The sequence below is a fragment of the Argentina silus genome, assembly GCF_951799395.1.
Source record: "Argentina silus genome assembly, chromosome: 13".
NCBI classification, from domain to species: domain Eukaryota; kingdom Metazoa; phylum Chordata; class Actinopteri; order Argentiniformes; family Argentinidae; genus Argentina; species Argentina silus.
The window spans coordinates 17,224,200-17,241,861 of record NC_139667.1 but is presented as its reverse complement, the minus strand read 5'-3'; the positions used below and the strand labels follow the sequence as shown (position 1 = coordinate 17,241,861).

General features: G+C 40.3%; 2 protein-coding genes across 2 annotated transcripts; both read left to right on the top strand.

Moving 5' to 3' along the window:
• Positions 1–261: 261 nt before the first annotated feature.
• utp25 (UTP25 small subunit processor component) lies at positions 262–13,789 on the top strand. Its single transcript, XM_083683954.1, has 12 exons — positions 262–669; positions 811–850; positions 1,567–1,726; positions 1,865–2,131; positions 2,914–3,002; positions 3,489–3,899; positions 5,556–5,772; positions 6,189–6,391; positions 7,416–7,598; positions 7,956–8,065; positions 9,741–9,986; positions 11,573–13,789. Exons 1-12 carry the CDS (start codon positions 569–571, stop codon positions 11,826–11,828), a joined length of 2,283 nt encoding a protein of 760 aa, XP_083540080.1. The 5' UTR covers positions 262–568; the 3' UTR covers positions 11,829–13,789.
• Positions 13,790–14,264: 475 nt separating this feature from the next.
• mtres1 (mitochondrial transcription rescue factor 1) lies at positions 14,265–17,179 on the top strand. Its single transcript, XM_083683031.1, has 4 exons — positions 14,265–14,378; positions 15,343–15,902; positions 16,047–16,119; positions 16,646–17,179. Exons 2-4 carry the CDS (start codon positions 15,463–15,465, stop codon positions 16,826–16,828), a joined length of 696 nt encoding a protein of 231 aa, XP_083539157.1. The 5' UTR covers positions 14,265–14,378; positions 15,343–15,462; the 3' UTR covers positions 16,829–17,179.
• Positions 17,180–17,662: the final 483 nt, after the last annotated feature.

Below are 17,662 nucleotides of genomic sequence, written 5' to 3'. Positions count from 1 at the left end.
TTTCTGCTCTTAGTTAATCAAAAAAGTGCCAAAAAAGATGGCATTGTGCTGAATTAGATATGCCCCGTGTTGGGGTAGGCCTATACCTGCATGGGTAGGTAAACTATTTTATCAGAGTTGGGTGAAATATGAGCCTCAGAAATTTTCCATTTTGAGACCTGCACCCTTTGACCACAGATACACAATCAGATTCACAGCCATCATTCATCAATCATTATCACTAAATCATAATCATTTTCCACACTCAAATCAAATAGTTGTGTGCAGTAGGCTAGTTGTCTATTAATTTAGGCCAAAACCTACAGTAGTCCTCAGCTGCATTGACCTATTGTGTGGAGGGTTGCATAGGACAGGGCTATTGAACTATATTTTAAGGGGGCCAGATATATATATCTGTCGTAAAACAATGCTGGGACACACTCCAGTTCAGTAGATGGCGGTAATGTACCAAAAACGTTGGTTGCCAACCGCCATACAATTCCACTAAAGAAGAACGAGGTCTTCGGCTTCAAGTAGCAGGTCTGACACATGTGGAGCTGCGAGTACTAGTTCACATACATAGCAAACGATGGGGAAGAGGAGACAGAAAAATGACCTCTACAGCAATTTATCAAAAAAGCAGAAGAAACATCTGAAAGAATTTGGAGAGGAGCATCCATTTCATGACATGTAGGTCCAGTGTCAAGTCCACTCGTTTTGCTCCTCAACTGAAATGCTTAGCTATGTAGCTAGCTAGCTAGCTAGTATGAAACAATGCATACCGGTACATGAACTGAATGAATTGGTAAAATTATGTTTTCTCTCTTCTAGTGTCAATGAGAAGCCAGAGAAAACACAAATATTGGACTTGGTGAGTAGCGAGCCTTGTCTTGACGGGTTTTTGCTGCACAGCAGGCTTTTACTAGCCTACTACGCTTGGTGGATAGCTGGAGAATCGAGGCTGAACTAGTTAGAATTAGTACTCTGAACTAGAGAGGAGTTTTACATGCAATAATTTTGGCATTTATATTTTCTCCTGTCATGTTCAGTTTCCTATTTCCCTACCCAGTCCCCTCCCACTGTTATGCTTTTTTAATGTAAATAAAATCCTGTTTTACAGATAAGAGCTCACGTTTGAATGTTAGTGTCTTATATTCATCTTAAATTCATGAATTAAACATACTTTATTTGACTGCATTATTTGATTTGTTGACTCAGGGATATGAGCATTAGTAGACTAGTGTGTTGAGAGGCAGGAATCTACTGGAGGGACTGATGCAGGCTCTAATGCAAGTTCTGAGTGATGGTCAGTGACCAGCTGGAGGCCAAGCTCTGTGCACTGATCTAGACAGGATAGTCTAAATGGAACATTTATGCAATTATTTAATCAGACCTAATTATGAACATAATTTTTGGATTAGACAACTGTTTGCCTTTAGATTCATTTTGCGTGGTGGGACATTCAAAAATTACGCACAGCAAAAAAGAATTATCAATAAGACGGCAAGGATAGTTCAGAGAGTATTACTGAACTAGTATTGATTTTCTGGCTCCTACATGGCTAATATTGCTCTCTTATATGTATAGCTTCCTGACAGCCCAGAGCAGTCCTGCACCGAAAGTGATGAGGACGATGACCCTGAGCAAAGGTCAGCCTACCAGAAGTTGTTGTCAACTCTCAGCCGGCCAGCAGACCACAATGAAAGCGACAATGCAGAGAGCTTGGATGAAGAGGATCTCAGTGAAGGTAAGCCTCAGGAAAGTCAAAAGTGCAGAAGTATAGCTGAGGTTTGGTTTGTGCAAGCAAATTTCATGGTGTGTTTTTCGATGCATATCTTGCAGCTAAGACCAGTCTCAGTGTGACAGTGTTGCTGCTTGCCCTTAGGAGAGAGAGATGGAGACAGTGAGCTTGATGACGAAGAAGAGGAGAATCAAGAAGCAGAAAATGATTTGACTGCGGCATCAGAGGAAGTGGATGAGAAAGTGGAAGAAGGGCCAAACTGTGAGGATGCATTGGAGAATGAAGTGGAAGGAGGAGAGGAATTCACAGACAGGGAGCATGAGTCTCAGTTTTGTCTGGAGACCAACTTCTCAGGAGGCCAGGGAGTACAGGAGAGCGCTGAGAGTACTGCTGAGCAGGAGGACAAGGAAGGTAAGTAAAAATGACTTGGAAGTCATGGCAGTGTATGACTGTACAATAAAATGAGTAAAATGAAGTCAGTGGTGCCTAATAGTCTATAGAAATGCTAAATGCTTAATTTTCATGAATATAGGACAGGAAATTACCATGTGTCCATTACTAATCCCATTGAATCTAAATTCGGACTTGAATCTCAGTCGTTTTAAAACTTGTGCAATGCTACCATGTCTGTGGCCTTCTTCACTAGAGTTGAATTTAGCGATTTGTTCATATGCGTATTAATGATGACCCACACGATTTGTAAGCATTTTTTTTCCAGATAAAGTTAAGCCAGAAACTACATTTGCAGCTGTATCACTCAGAAACAACTTTAGATAACTAAAGTTGGGTTCTTGTATAGTTGTTTTGATTGCCATGTGCTTACGTCACCCGGGAACTACGTTTCCTGTTGGCAGTTGGCATATCCAAGATTTAACATGTGAAATCTTAACTAAAGTCTTACAAATGAGACAGAGCTATTATAGCAATTCTGTTGAGTTAGCTTATTTCCCTTAACCAGTTACTAGCTAGATCACTTATGTTAACGCTAGCAAACATTTGTTGTTGTGAGGAAAATGTGGCGAGCTAGCAAGATAATTTCAGTTACGTAATTTTCTACAGTTTATCAGAGCTGTGTTGCTGCGTTTTTATCACAACGTTCTAAACTGGGCAGTTTCACCTTGTCTCCTCTCTGTACCCGGCGTTAGGAATACGGGCCCAGGCCTACTTAGCTGTCTGTTGCTGCTTTTTTTCAGACACCTTTATGCAGCATCTCAACATAGAGCTAAGTGAGGAGGAGGTGAAAAGGATCACTTCTGGCACAAAGGCCAGATCTCAAGTCAAGGTAAGCAGCTGTTAAATAAGGTAAAACAAGGTAAGCAGCTGCTCTGCAGTCAAAATTGTGATTTCTATTTAATTAGATACCATTTTGAGATCAGCAGATGAAATAATTATCACTCAAGTGTGAAAAATTAGGTTTCAGTGATTTCTAGTAATCTACATGACTAACATGAAGGGCTTTAATCTGTGATTCATTCACTTGGGTTAAAATGGGTGATGTTAAACACAGTCACTGTTTTGTCAAACTGATCTGCTTCATTCCTCAAACCAATTATATCATTTGTTTGCATTTCCTGTCCTTTCCCTTGAATCTGCTCCTGTCTTCAACGTAGCCTGTTCAGGCTAGCTGTTTTTGTCTGCTAGTTTACACAATGATGGCAGCTGAGGCATATTATAAGTGCATGTTAATGTGTGTGCATGCATTTGTTTAAAGTGTGAAGGCCCACATTGTGTTCCTCACTTAATATTGACTTTGTCCACCTACACACAGTGGCCACAACTGGGCACCCTTCTCTGCTCCTCCCCCCTGGAGAAGTTTGGCCCTGTTCGCCAGGAGAGAAGCACAAGCCCCCTTGTACTCCACAAAGTCCTGGATGCCAACTGGACATCCCTTAACCAGTCCTCCAACCTCAAAGGGGTGCCAGAGGAGATCAGCACATTGCAGCAGGAGCTGCTCGCCCTCATGGGCTCCTACAGGGACATTTACTTCCCAGAGAGGTCGCCACTGAGCGAGGGCAGCAAGGTGCGTAGTGCCTACTGCCTCCATGCACTCAACCATGTGCTGAAAGCCAACTCGCGTGTCCTGGAACACAACGCCCAACTGAGGGAGCGCCAAGCAGAGGCTAAAGCCGGGGTAGAGCCACAGGACGAGCACAGGGACCAGGGTCTGACCCGGCCGAAGGTAATGCAGAACTTACCTTTTGTTTAGTCTGATTCTGGAGTAGTATAGCATATGTGTGCTGGTTAGCAATCCAGCTAAGTTTAACTGAAACAGATTTTCACATTATTTCATCAATGTGCTTGAATAGCACTTGTAACAGGGCCAGAATTTCACTTAACATTACATTCGGCATAATTGTTTAATTTATCTATCTATTGGTAGCAATAAATTACTGACCTGAGACACTGGAGCTGAGTTGAGCAAACACTCCAGCACAGCAGGTGGCAGTGAATCACCAACATTTGTTTTACGGCCACTCAAATCACAGAAGATTAATAAAATTGACTACATGGCTACATCTAGTGTTTATAACTCGATTGTTATGTGCATATTAGTCTCACTAATATTTTTACCACTATTTTACCATGGTTTTGCCATCCTAGACACATTTTCATGATAGATGTGAAATCCTTTTTTTTTATTTTATTTTTTTATTATTATTGTTTTTATTTAACCTTTATTTTAGGAAAATAGATTTTAGGGAATCACCTTGGGACCAACATCTCTTTCAAGTGAGCCCTGCAATACAAATGATAAAGTAGAGATTCAGCTTTAATTCAATGTTTTTGTTTTTCAGTTTGGGTTCACCATTTATAAAGTATTTTTTTTGTTTTTAGTAAAGCAGTTTTTTTTGTTTTTAGTAAATCAGTAAAGCAGACTTGCGCTTATTCATGTTAGACATGCTAGACATTTCCCTGTTTCTCTGTGCTGTGAGAGAATGCATGATCTGCAATACATTCAACTCTGGCACCACTATAAGTTCACATTATATATTTCACGTAACATATTTATGTCCATATAGCTGAAATGTGCGGAATCAACCGAGAAACATTATATCCTATGAGTTAATTAATATGCAATTTTGTGGACACACTGCCACATATATTCCATGTCTGACATCATGTTATCAACAAGTATCCATGTAGACATTAATTATTTCTAAATGAAGGTTAATCCAAATACATCATCACCCCCTTCACAGCGTTTTAGGCAGCACCCCCTCACGAAATATTTGTGCTAAAACATTTCCCCCACTTCTCTGCGCTGTGAGAATTCGTGATGACGGTATGATAGTAGGTCCTCGTTGATATTTAAACCATTTCCACTCTTCATCTCTGTAATTCATGAGCTACTATAATAAACTTAATTTTGCCAATATATCTGATAAGGCAAGCTGATAAGGCAAACCATTCTATTTTCAAACGTCCTTCATAGTTCTTCTCACCACCTTGTGGTGGCTTTCGGGAGCACTTCACAGCGTATATACGGTGCAGCGGCGCCTTTGAAGTGCAGCGGCGGTAAACCCCTACCTACTGTAGCCTGAGCTGCTGGGAGTAAAATAAAGTGATTAGCGAAGATGTTTTCACTACTGACCTATGACAACTGTGGTTAAAATGCATTTTCACCTAAAATGAAAATATGTTGAACCATGCATCGTTTCATATACAGGAAAACCCCTGATTTAAAAGTACAAGAACGGACAGCAGCTTGATTGATTAAACTTATTCCAACCCTCTTAAGAACATATCAATACTTTTATTTATAATAAAACTTTTTTTTTTTTTAAAACACAAACTTAGTTACAATACTATAATTGACTTCTGTCTCTGTGGACAGGTGCTGATCCTGGTGCCGTTCCGTGACGGAGCTCTGCGGGTGGTCCAAACGCTTATAAGCCTCCTGGAGACCAAGGGCAAGAAGATGGACGTCAGCAACAAGAAGAGGTTCAAGGATGAGTTTGGGGAAGAGCCAGATGACAAGCCCATTAACCACTTCAGACCAGATGATTACCACGCCATCTTCTCTGGCAACGTGGATGACCACTTCAGAATAGGTTTGCTAGCTAAATACATGTGTAGTCATAGCTGGCAAAATTCCATATTATTGAAATGTTTGTGTATATACATTGTTGGTTGTTTTTCGGGCTGTGTAGCACGCCATCAAAATATAATTTATTGAACATGCTTCCGGTAGACTGCATTTCGCTGAAAACACCTAAGGGGGTTACACACAGGAGTGGCAGCTGCTAGGGGGGCCATTAACTTTAAAGAAACGCTTGGGTTCCCAAAACCTGAAAAAACATGTCTTTCAAGTCTAAAAAAGTGAACCATCCATTTAAGCCATCCATTAATTTTTCCAATAAACCAAATCAATCCTTTTTGTACACAAGATTTCAATGCCTTAATGTTTGCCCCCATTGCTCCCACCCCTCTTACCGTGACTGGCATTTGACTCCCCTCTTCAAACCAGGGGTGTCCATCCTGAGGAGAAGCATGCGGCTCTATGCACCCTTCTACTCCTCTGACATCATCATTGCCTCGCCACTGGGCCTCCGTACAGTGCTGGGGGCAGAGGGCGAGGCCAAGCGGAACTTTGACTTCCTGTCCTCCATTGAGCTGCTGGTGGTGGACCAGGCTGACGTCTTCCTCATGCAGAACTGGGAGCATCTCCTGGTATGGTCGTCTTTCTTTGCTTATCACCTACGGGCCAGTCCTTAACTCATTCCTCACCCTTCGCCCATGGTCCATGAATACTCTCTTTCATTAATCTGAATACATTGGCTAGGATTGTTTCATAACCTCATCTGATGGGGAAAGTTGAGAGGTATCAGCAATGGGGTATTAAAGGTACATTCTTGAATCTTGGTTGCCAATAGGGGTGTGACAATCTGGCCATAGTCTTATCTGTATTGTATGAGTGGACATTCTGACCTCACTTATGGCAGTGGTTCACAGCTAGCCCTTCAAGTGAAATTCAACTATGCAAGACAGCACAAGAAAGCAACTTACATGCAACCACATGAGAGAGAAAACATGCAGGAGAAAATATTTAGTTGTATTTTGAAACAGGGATAGGTGCAAAACTTAAAGCCTACGTGAGGTTTGATCTGAGCAGGGAGTAATTTACAACGTCAGGAGTCGTGTTAATGGTTTTTTTTGTGATGAGTGGCTGGTAACCTCATTACATTTTATGCCCTGCTTCCTTGACTTTCATTGACACCTTTTTGGTCCTCATGTTGACAGACACCAATAGCAGACTCCAAATTCAAAGCCTAGAATCAAGACCAGACTGACAACACTCTTATGCCTGCACAAATGATGAAACAGAACACACCTGAGTAATCAGAAACACCCGTCAAGTTAATTGTCCTAATACTTTTCGTGCCCTGAAATAGGGGGACTATGTATAAAAAGTTGTTTTGTTTCTAAATGGTGACACAAATATTTATACAAATACCCTCAAATAAAAGCTGACAATCTCTGCTATAACCTCATATTAATTTCTTATGGATCTTTTGGAGAATAGAGCCAAGAAAAAACAAATGTGTCAAAATACCTATGGAGGGTACTCTATCTAAATAACTGTTCACTACACCGCGACTGCAGTGTTTGATGTGTTTTAAGTCCGTATCCAGGGATTTCTCCCTTCACTAGCCTTCACTGTTTGAACCCCATTCCCCACCATGTCATTTTTCAGCATGTGATGAAGCATCTGAACCTGCAACCCTTGGACTCCCATGGAGTGGACTTCTCCAGGGTACGCATGTGGAACCTGAACAATTGGGCCAAGTACTACAGGCAGACACTGGTGTTCAGTACCATCCAGGACCCACAGATCAACAACATCCTCTCCAAACACTGCTTCAACTACCGCGGCCAAGTCAGTGTGCACATTGAACTCTTAGCACTTCATAACATTTATACAGCCAACTTGTTTTGGATATTACACATTGTCTTTGTAATGTTTGTAGCCTGCAATGACCAAAAAAATTTTTTTTGCACACTTGAGGAAGTCTCTTTGCAACAGGTGTGCAAGAGAAATCAAGATAAGTAGGAAAATTAGGGACTCCTGACCACTGTCTCTGCTTGCAATACCCTAAACCAAAACATTGCAGAGACAGTGTGCGGGGAGTCCCTGAATAGCCTGTGTTCCACCGGTTTTGAAGCCTACAACTCAATTCCTCAAATTCAAGCCCTGCACATTTCATGAATCATGTTTTTCATATTTTTATTCCAGGTTGCCTCAAAGAATATGCCTAAAACAGGCTCAATCTGTCAGGTTCTGGTCCAGCTCCCTCATGTGTTCCAGATGATCACCTCTGACAGCTTCATGGATCAGGATGCAAGGTAAGGACAGACTCTATAATATCCTTTCGGGGCAGGGGCTTTTCTAGCCAGGTGCCCAGACTATTTAGCCAAATTGCTAGAAACTTGACTACTGCGAGTAACAGTAGCCTACAATGTGGTATTGCTCTCGGGCTAGGGTTTCACTGGGAAATGAAGTGTGACTTGTACTTTATTTAACAGCCCATTGCAGCTGGTATTTACACAGTATTTACTAAGAACTCATGGGTTTGCTTCTCTCTTTCCTTTAACTGAGCCTATGAGTCTTACAAGAAAGATTATGGCTGTGGCTGAAAGCTCATACTATTTAGTAGGCTTCGATCAATACTAAATTCGATCAATGCTAGGATGTTAAAGGCATAGTTCAACCAAATTACCAGTGGCGGCTTGTGATTGGGATTGGCTGATTAGATGGGGCGGGGAAGACATGCTATTGCATTCCATAGCGTTTATTCCATATAGTTGGTGATTAATGACTGAAGACGGTCTCTGATAATTGGTTCAAGTGTTTATTAGTGAAACCAAACTGGCTACTCAGTAAATAGCCTAATAATTATTCTGTTTCAAACCATAACATAACCAAAACATGTATAAAATGTTACAGTTAAAAAGCAAAAAAACTGAAAATGGCCACATCCTGATAAAATCAGCTATGATTGCAGATCAAACAGGCTAGAACACAGCCATGCAACAAACTGAAATTGCAGCGACAAGATTAATCACCATTACCATGACCAATAGATTAAGAAAATGCCCTACCAAATGCTCTCCATAAATGCAAAAATACAAATAATTTCGGGACAAATAAAAAGTTGGCCTTAGCAAGCAAAGTGGTCAATCTGTCTCATGACAGTCACAACTCCGGCAGTCAGGTGCGGCCAGTGTAAATTCTGAACCGGGACCACTGGACAGTGACACACGACACAGCCTCAATAGCTAAATCTCTGATTATAGGAACAAACAAGTGCTATTTATTTGCCTAATTTTAACCCAGCTTTTTATGAATGGTAATTACTAAATTGTAGGGGTGTGCATCTTTGATACTCATGCCGATTTTTGTATGCATCTCGATATGCAAGCAGTGATACGATACAGGAAAGATTAATTTTTTACCCTATCACAAAACAATTATAACGCTTCTCCTGACTTTCAAACAAACCAGCAAGTCCATGAGATTTCTTAACTCATTTAATTTAAGGTCAATGAAGTCGCCCAAATTGTCAACATTCTACAGTGCCATGGGTGACTTTATTCACTAAAAATACATAAATCATGATGCATCATTTTGTAGCCAATCAAAGTATTGTTGCTCAGTAAATACCACATAACACAATTGGCACTCTAGGTGGTGAGTATTCTCTAGGTGGTGAGTGTTCTTGGCAGTTAGTGAGTTAATCAAATAATACATTACAATAAAGTAAAAGCAAGTAGCACCTAGAAATATATACTGACAGAGCGTAAACACACAGAGAGTTTATTTGTCTCAGAATTATGAGCCACGAGCCGTGTCCCTACCAAGATTATAAAATCAGATTTATAAGGGTGCTGTTTTATTTTGTTTACTTTTGTTACACCTGTGAAAAAGCCTATTACAATGCTAATGAATCTATAGTACTTTCAGACTTACATCATCAGATGAATTCAATCAAACATATTAACTGTTCCATTATCCCTGCAGGTTCCAATTCTTTGTGGATAAGGTCCTCCCCCAGTACAGGGATTCTGTCATGTCCCACACCCTGGTCTATGTGCCCTCCTACTTTGACTACGTCCGGGTACGCAATTTCATGAATAAGGAGGAGATCAACTTTGCTAGCATCTGCGAGTACTCCAGCAAGTCAGAGGTGTCCCGAGCCAGGCATTTTTTTCAGAAGGGAGACAAGCAGTTTCTGCTCTTCACTGAACGCTTCCACTTCTACAAGAGGTAAAGATGGCGCAGCTCCTTTAAAACTACTGTCAGTCATAGAATGTCCACTATACACATTGCTGCCCGTATCACTCTCTTAAGGCCATGCCTGTCGAGTCGAGGGGGCAACAAACCCTGAGTCTCATTGAAGGCCTCTATAAATGAGCCATATTACTCGATTTATGATTTTAAGTCTTCTGAAATAACTATATATAAAAAACAAAAAAAAACATGTGTCCATATTCTGTAAATGCTCGAAAGTGAATGTGAGAGGAATTCAAAGTCAGGTTCTGAAAGCTAGTGACTAGCTAAACAGCAAATGTAATTATTTGTCTAATATTAGTTACTAGCCAAATGATGAGAATAGTGTTTGTCTTTGACTTCAAGAAAGGCCTATCAAATGTATGAATTGTATTCATCCTGATTGAAATCATGCCCTGGCTACTTTTCACAGTCTCTGCCAAGCTACAACAACCTCCGATGCATCCACTGTTCCATCACAAACCAATCTTTCACTTGCTCCAGATGTGATTCTGTTAGTTGTTCTATCAGAGCTGATGTCCATTGCTCAGTGTGTTGTTACTCTCAGGCACTGTGTTGATGGTAAGGGAGCTGAATGTGGATGCAAAGACATTTTGAGTGTCTTGACCTCATATTTTTACTCGGTCTTTCACTTGATCTCGGACAACGATGACTTGTAATTTCATCTGAGTCACGCAGTGTAAAAAAACCAACTCTGAGCTGTCATTCTCCCACCCCTTAATCAGTCATATGCACTCAGAAATATGTTTACAAAGGCCTCTGTTGAAGAGAGGATAATCAATTTCTTTTGCAATACCAATATTATGTTCCAACACCCAAAATTGAGTGTGATATGGTGATATTGACAAATACATATTTCTGCTGCATCAGCTATGTGTGAGCCAATTTCCACTACCCACGGGGAAGGGTTTGTATGGCAAATTGACAGTAGCTAGCTGGCGAGTGTATTTACTTATAGGCCTATAAATACAAATAAAAACTGAATAGGTTACCTTGTGGTCTCCTAACTATGCTAGCAGTATAAGACTGTCTAGCATAATTTGATATGTTAGTGATGATTAGCAGCTTCATGAAGTTTTGATAGCTGTCTGTGCTGTCTATCATTATGCTGCCCTCTTACTCCAGAAGACACAATGTGGTTCTGGAAATAAATCAGTCCATATTGGATTTGGAGGGCTTAGGGCATGTACTGCCCTTGGTCTCCTCAGTGCAGAAATCCCTGATCTTGTTGAAGAGGTATCACTGGCGTTTGGCATCCAGAGGGACATGCTGTCAAGTCGATGGTGTGCCCAGGATGCAGCAACTCAGCGTTTCTCTGCTGAGACGTCATACTCCTTGGCATAAAGAACTCCTGGTGGAGCATTAGAGTGCTGTTTCACTTGAAAAAATACCAATGGCTGCCTATAGTCCTCGAGTTATAAGACTACAACGTTACCAACACAAGTCATACATGTTGCTATGGTCTTTCACTTACATGGCTAAAGGCTAAGCTAATGATGGGTCAGAGAAACCGGCCCATAACATACTACCTTTTTTTAATCATTCCTCTCATCCCCCATCAGATACAACATCAGGGGGATCCAGAATCTGATCTTCTACGGCCTGCCCACCTACCCCCATTTCTACAGTGAGGTGTGCAATATGCTGCAGACAGGGGGCCAAGGAGAAGAGGCTAGTTGGACCTGCACAGCCCTTTACTCGCGCTACGATGCCCAGCGCCTGGCCGCCATTGCTGGGGCCCAGAGGGCTGCCCAGATGCTGCAATCTAAGAAGCCTGTGCACCTGTTTATTACGGGAGAGGAGGATAAGGCCTTGTGACTTTTGGGGATTGAATGGAGGGGCTAGGATATGTGTAAAATGGGACAGAGGGACTGGACCAGGATATTGTTATGGTACATGTATCAGAACTTTTAGTTCTGATACTAGACCTGGATGAGTAGATTAATATCTACAGTACCTATCCTTTTTCATTGGGTGTAAAATGTGTACATCTAACCTTTGAGTATCATGTTATGGGTCCTCCTGTGACTATTTCTGGTCGTATTTTTTAGAAATACATACTTGTGATATTACTACTGTATTGACATTATTGTGCCACCCTGTATGATATTGGCTATGTACTTTGTGTATTGCAAGAAATACATGCTTTGTTTTACTTGGATGAAATTTTCACTCCTATTATGACCCTTGAATCATCAACACCACATCTGCTTCAAAAGGTCATCTCATAATTTTAGCATCACTCATCATGTTATTCTACCTCCATTAGTGTAAGCTTGAGATGTCACCCTGAAGCATGCTTGCAGAGACTTAAGTTCATGACTAACAGCACCACGCATGTGAAGTCCACATCCGTGAGACTAGCGTGATAGTCACACATTGATAGACTATATTGTATTCAATGTTACCTGCTACACCAGCGTGTCTGTAAAGCACAGACGTTCCGCGACTTTTGTAACAGCAATGTAAAATTAGGCTTGGAGCTTATTTTTCTCTGATCCACACACGTAAACGCCATACAAACTGCCTGAAATTATAGGTTTCAATGCTTTTTGGGCAGTTAAAAACACTCACTCAGCTTTGTAGTATGTTAATGTAATAGAAACATTGATAATAGTAGTACATGCATACAATAGCGGTGAGCTGATAAACCAAAATACAGTCCTGGTTTATATTTGGAGGTCAAGGACAAATCCCAACTCGAAGATATTCAGACTTGACAGTACTCCCAGTGGTATGCAATAGCTATTTGATGTTTGTTGAAATGTTTTATACTGGTCTTGAAAAAATTGTGTTTCGCTTCATATCTCATGAGCCACACATGAACCAGAGGGCCAATTTGCCAAATGCATTCAAGTGCCTCATGTGGTGATGTTTTGGAACAACATTATTAAGAGAATACATCTCTGAACAATCTATGATGCTCTGCTATAAGATGTTTACAAAATATTGTCATTCCTTCAGTGATGCTTGGAAAAAAGATAATGTTGATGATATGTAATATAAGCAGCAACAAATACTGGTGCCTATTACCCTCTCCAAATTTGAAGGGGATGTTCCTGATCAAGCACAATGGTTGACTGGCATTGAGTCCAATACCATTGCCTGAATGAGGTTTATCCTCGTTCAATGGTTCTCTTTGTCTAAATAGCCATAGTTAATATCATAATGGGGAGCTTTCAACTGGGCTCTGAACAAGATACCTTAAGATTTTAGGCAAAATATATAAGAAATTTACATCAAATGACATGCATGTTGTGGTGGATGTCTAGGATTTACCACTCTGTACTTCAGCTCTTCAGAGGTGCGATTCAAGAAATAAAGTCCTGAGTAGCCACAATATCTGAGTCCGGTATTTATTGCTTGCAAACAAGAGACAGTAGCCCAGCGTAAATCCAGGGGTCTGTTTAGCACAAGTCTGAAGAGGCAATTCTCAAGGTTGTCTTTATACAGATGAAACATAATGGTAGGCGTCAGCTGATGGGCCTGTGCTTACGCAGGGAGGGGGCGAGAGAGCGAGAACAATGGGGAGACTTTCTCATTGATCAATCGGCGTTCAACATTTCACACCTATCGGCAAGACACGTCTGTCCCCCCGTTACTGCTCTCCCTCACCACTCCCTCCGAAACCACCGCTATTCATATGGTAAATCATACAGTGCTTCTCAGAACAATGGCTATAGAACTTTAGAGGTGTGGCAAGAGAAAATGTAATCACAGTATTTGTATCAGTCATATGGAAGTGTATAACCTGAAAACAGTTCTATCAGTCCTCACTGTACAAGTTCTCTCCTGCTAATAAAATATATTTAAAAAAATATATATAATAATTAGCCTACTGGCATTACGACTGCCAATGGCCCCTGGTGTGAGCATTGATTACTTTGTCTTATGATGACTGTTGGATAGATGATCCACTTACTTAAACAAATGTATTTGTTGTACGTCGCTTTGGATAAAGGCGTCTGCTAAATGCCATAAATGTAAATGTAAAATTTAGGCTTCTGTAGACTAAAATTTAGTTTAGCCTTGGAATATTATATGTGTACAATCCATGCAGACATGCAATTGCATGAATATGTACATTATAAATATATATTTTTTGAAATTGTACATTTCTGTTACGTAATATTTCCTTATTTCATGAAAAATACGATAACATATTGTGATCCCATCACTTCCCACTGGTCCCTTATGTCGCGCTTTTATTTTGAAGTCGCGAAAACAAAACCGGAAGTCTTATTGTCGGAATCTGCCTCTTATTGTCGGAATCTGCCGCTTATTATCGCTCGGAGAACAGACCGACAAAAAAAATATAACTATTCGAAGTTGCTGTAATTGAATGAGGGAGAACAACACACAATAAAGGTAAACAAATGAAAATAATAAGCGGTATGGTAATATAGGTTTTTTTGTAGGTTGTTGATTCGCTCTGTATTTCCCTCTTTTTGAGCAAGAATAGTAGCCAGCAATCTATTAAGATTGTGAGTTTATGACACTCAGGTATCTAGCTAGGCTAGCTATCTTGGCTACCATGTCCTCTGCCTGGTGTTTCGTAACAAGTAGTGGTGGAGACAGAAAACGTGCGCTCAGAGAAACACACCCCTCTTCGTCAGTATAGAGCAGTACGTTCGCAAGCAGTAGTGTATGCAAGCAAGATAGGACTGATCAATGTCAAATCGACAAATGACTTAGTTTTCTCTGTGTGGCCACATATCTACCGACAAAGTCAACACGAATACAATAATTCAAAAATGTTTTGCTCTGTATATTTCCATTCATTCAGTGCCCTCGCGATTATGACTAGCCTGGGCCCAGTATTTCAAAACGTTTAATCTAGATCAGAATGATCCGGATTCTTTTTGAGATCCAGGATCAGATCTATCTGGCAGATCTTAAGTAATATAGGGGAAATCAGAGAGCTCGATCTGATCCTGGATAGCAAAAAAATATCTGGCACACTCCGCTGTGCTGTGTCCCAGACAGAGCCATATTATTGTTAATTTAGATAGCTTGTGCTGTCTATAGATTGGTCAAGAAATACAGTGCCCTGCGTAAGTAAAGGGACAGTGAATCATTTTTTTTCTTCTTTTGGCTATATACACCATAAATTTGGATTTGAATTACTATGAAATTAAAGTAGAGATTCTCATCTTTTATTTGAGTTATGTATTGGTTTTACTATTTAGAAATGACAACACTTTACACACCGGAAGTAAGTTCAAAGAACTTTTAACTACATTCTGATGGCATTCTTCAGAGCTCTATTCACTCAGTTTGTCAAATGGACTAAATTCTACTTAAATCCTAATTAAATGTATTTCAATTCCAGGCTCTGGGGCAACACAAGGTGAACCACTTGAAAGACTGTGTAGGCACTACTTTATGCTCCACTGGCTCACTGCGACACTTTGTTTAAAACTTCTTTCAAGTCACAAAGTGGAGCCACAGTATGCAGAGTTTGTTGGTGCAGGCACTGACTCTGAGACAGTTGGGAAGATTCAGTACACACCAGCTACTAACTCCTAGACACGGACCACAGTGGACCAAATGGTCCTGCCCAAGGATGATATACACTCGCCAGCTCCAGGGTTCCACTGCTTTCCTGACCCTCGGCCCTCACAAGCTTGCCACACACTGGGCTTCAGGGAAGAGCTGGTCAGTTCAACAGGTGAGGTTCAAAAGCAGTAAGAAGAAAGGAGGTGCAAAGGCAATGCAAAAGGAGGAGGAGGAGGAGGAAGATGATGATGAACGGGACCCTGAAGACAGTGACTATGAAGATGAACTTGTGGATGACCCAAGTTTAACCAAGGACTACAAAGACTTGGAGAAATATGTGCAATCCTTTCGCTATGATGTAATCATGAAAGCTGGCCTTGACATAGCACGGAAGTGAGTGGTAACAGAATTATGACTTTATGTTTTGAACAGCAAGCACTTGAGGAGATTATATGGAAATTAAAAACAAAAACAAAGAGTTTGCCAGTACGTATGCACAGCTAGCAAGTGTTAAAAATGTGTTTCTCTTTACTGCAGCAAAGTGGAGGATGCATTCTACGGCAACAGGCTAAGGCTAAATGGACAGAAGCTCATCAAGAAAAGTAAATCGGTGAGTGGCTTTTATCTCCCAATGTAAAGAATTACTGTGTTTTTCAATAGCTTAGATACAATTTCAGAGTACTACATTGTGCACTACAGCATCATTTCAGGTGGTCTCACAAAAAGTCAGAACTTTTCCACTTTGTGTGGCTGATAATGGACAATGTGTGATTTGGTGTTGCCGAGTTGTTTCATCTTTTACTGTGAAGATGTCAATTCATGTCTTATACTACTGTAATACTGTATATTTGTAAGGGTTGGGTGATATCAACATTTTTTTATTCACAATATTACTTTAGAAAATATCATCATATACAATAATATCATCTGTTTTTGTTCCCCAAAATAAAACTTGTCTACAACTATAACACTTGCACTTAGTGAGAGGCGCAGTGTTTGCATCGAGCAGATAGACAGAGAAAGATATGAGAGGGAAAAATGATCAGCCAAACCATTTGCCCAAATATGGGAGTACATTTTTCTATCAATTTATGAATGCCATGTGATTGCTGCATTGTAATGATATTTTTGTTCAGGTGAAAGTTGGGGACACCTTGGACCTAGTACTATCAGAAAACCGAGAAACAGACACTGTTACCCTTATGAGAGTTATCCTTCAGAAGGTACTGGGTGAATCCAAGGACGGAGAGAAGTACAAAGTTGTTTTACGGCGTTGGAAAAACTTAGAGCTCCCCAAGCAGGATGACTTTAAGCAATGAGTTTTCAATGAACAATACTGACTATAACCATGTATGAATGTCCATCCACATGTAGGGATTAATAATGTAACATCAAACTGCATTAACTGTCTTGTGTGTATTGTCATACAAGATGTTTGATCATATATGGAATTTAATTGTACAGCTCTGAAGATCATGTGGTTAAATTAGAAGATGCTCACTAAAGTTTCTAACCATGAAAAATGATCTATAATCATAGATTTCCATAGACATGTACAATTCTGGGGTATTCCAAACAAATTCCCAACTGTTCACACTTGCAGGAAAATCCATGACGTTACTATATTTAAACAGGACTGTATGTATTGATGAAGTTTGAAATAAACTATGGAAAGGATCTGTTTATTGTATACAATGCTTCTGTTTGATTCTGTTTGAGTGAAGACTCAGTTCTCTTAACAGGCCCATCTGCTCATTGATTCTGTATTACCCTATTTTGCTATCCAGGATCATCTACAGTTGTGGTCAGAAGTTTACATACACTTGTAAAGAACATGTATGTCATGGCAGTCTTGAGTTTCCAATCATCTCTACAACTCTTATTTTTCTGTGATGGATTGATTGGAGCACATACTTCTTTGTCAGAAAAAACATTCATGAAGTTTGGTTCTTTTATGAATTTATTTGGGTCTTCTGAAAATGTGACAAAATCTGCTGGGTCAAAAATATACATACAGCACCTTGAATTATCAATTTTGGTGATGTAGAAAGCTGTCAATCAAATGTGCTTTGTGGCATGGCCTCTTAACTTCTTATGAGTGATTATGACTGACTACAGCTGGTGACTTATTTCAGCCCATTTAAATAGGGCTC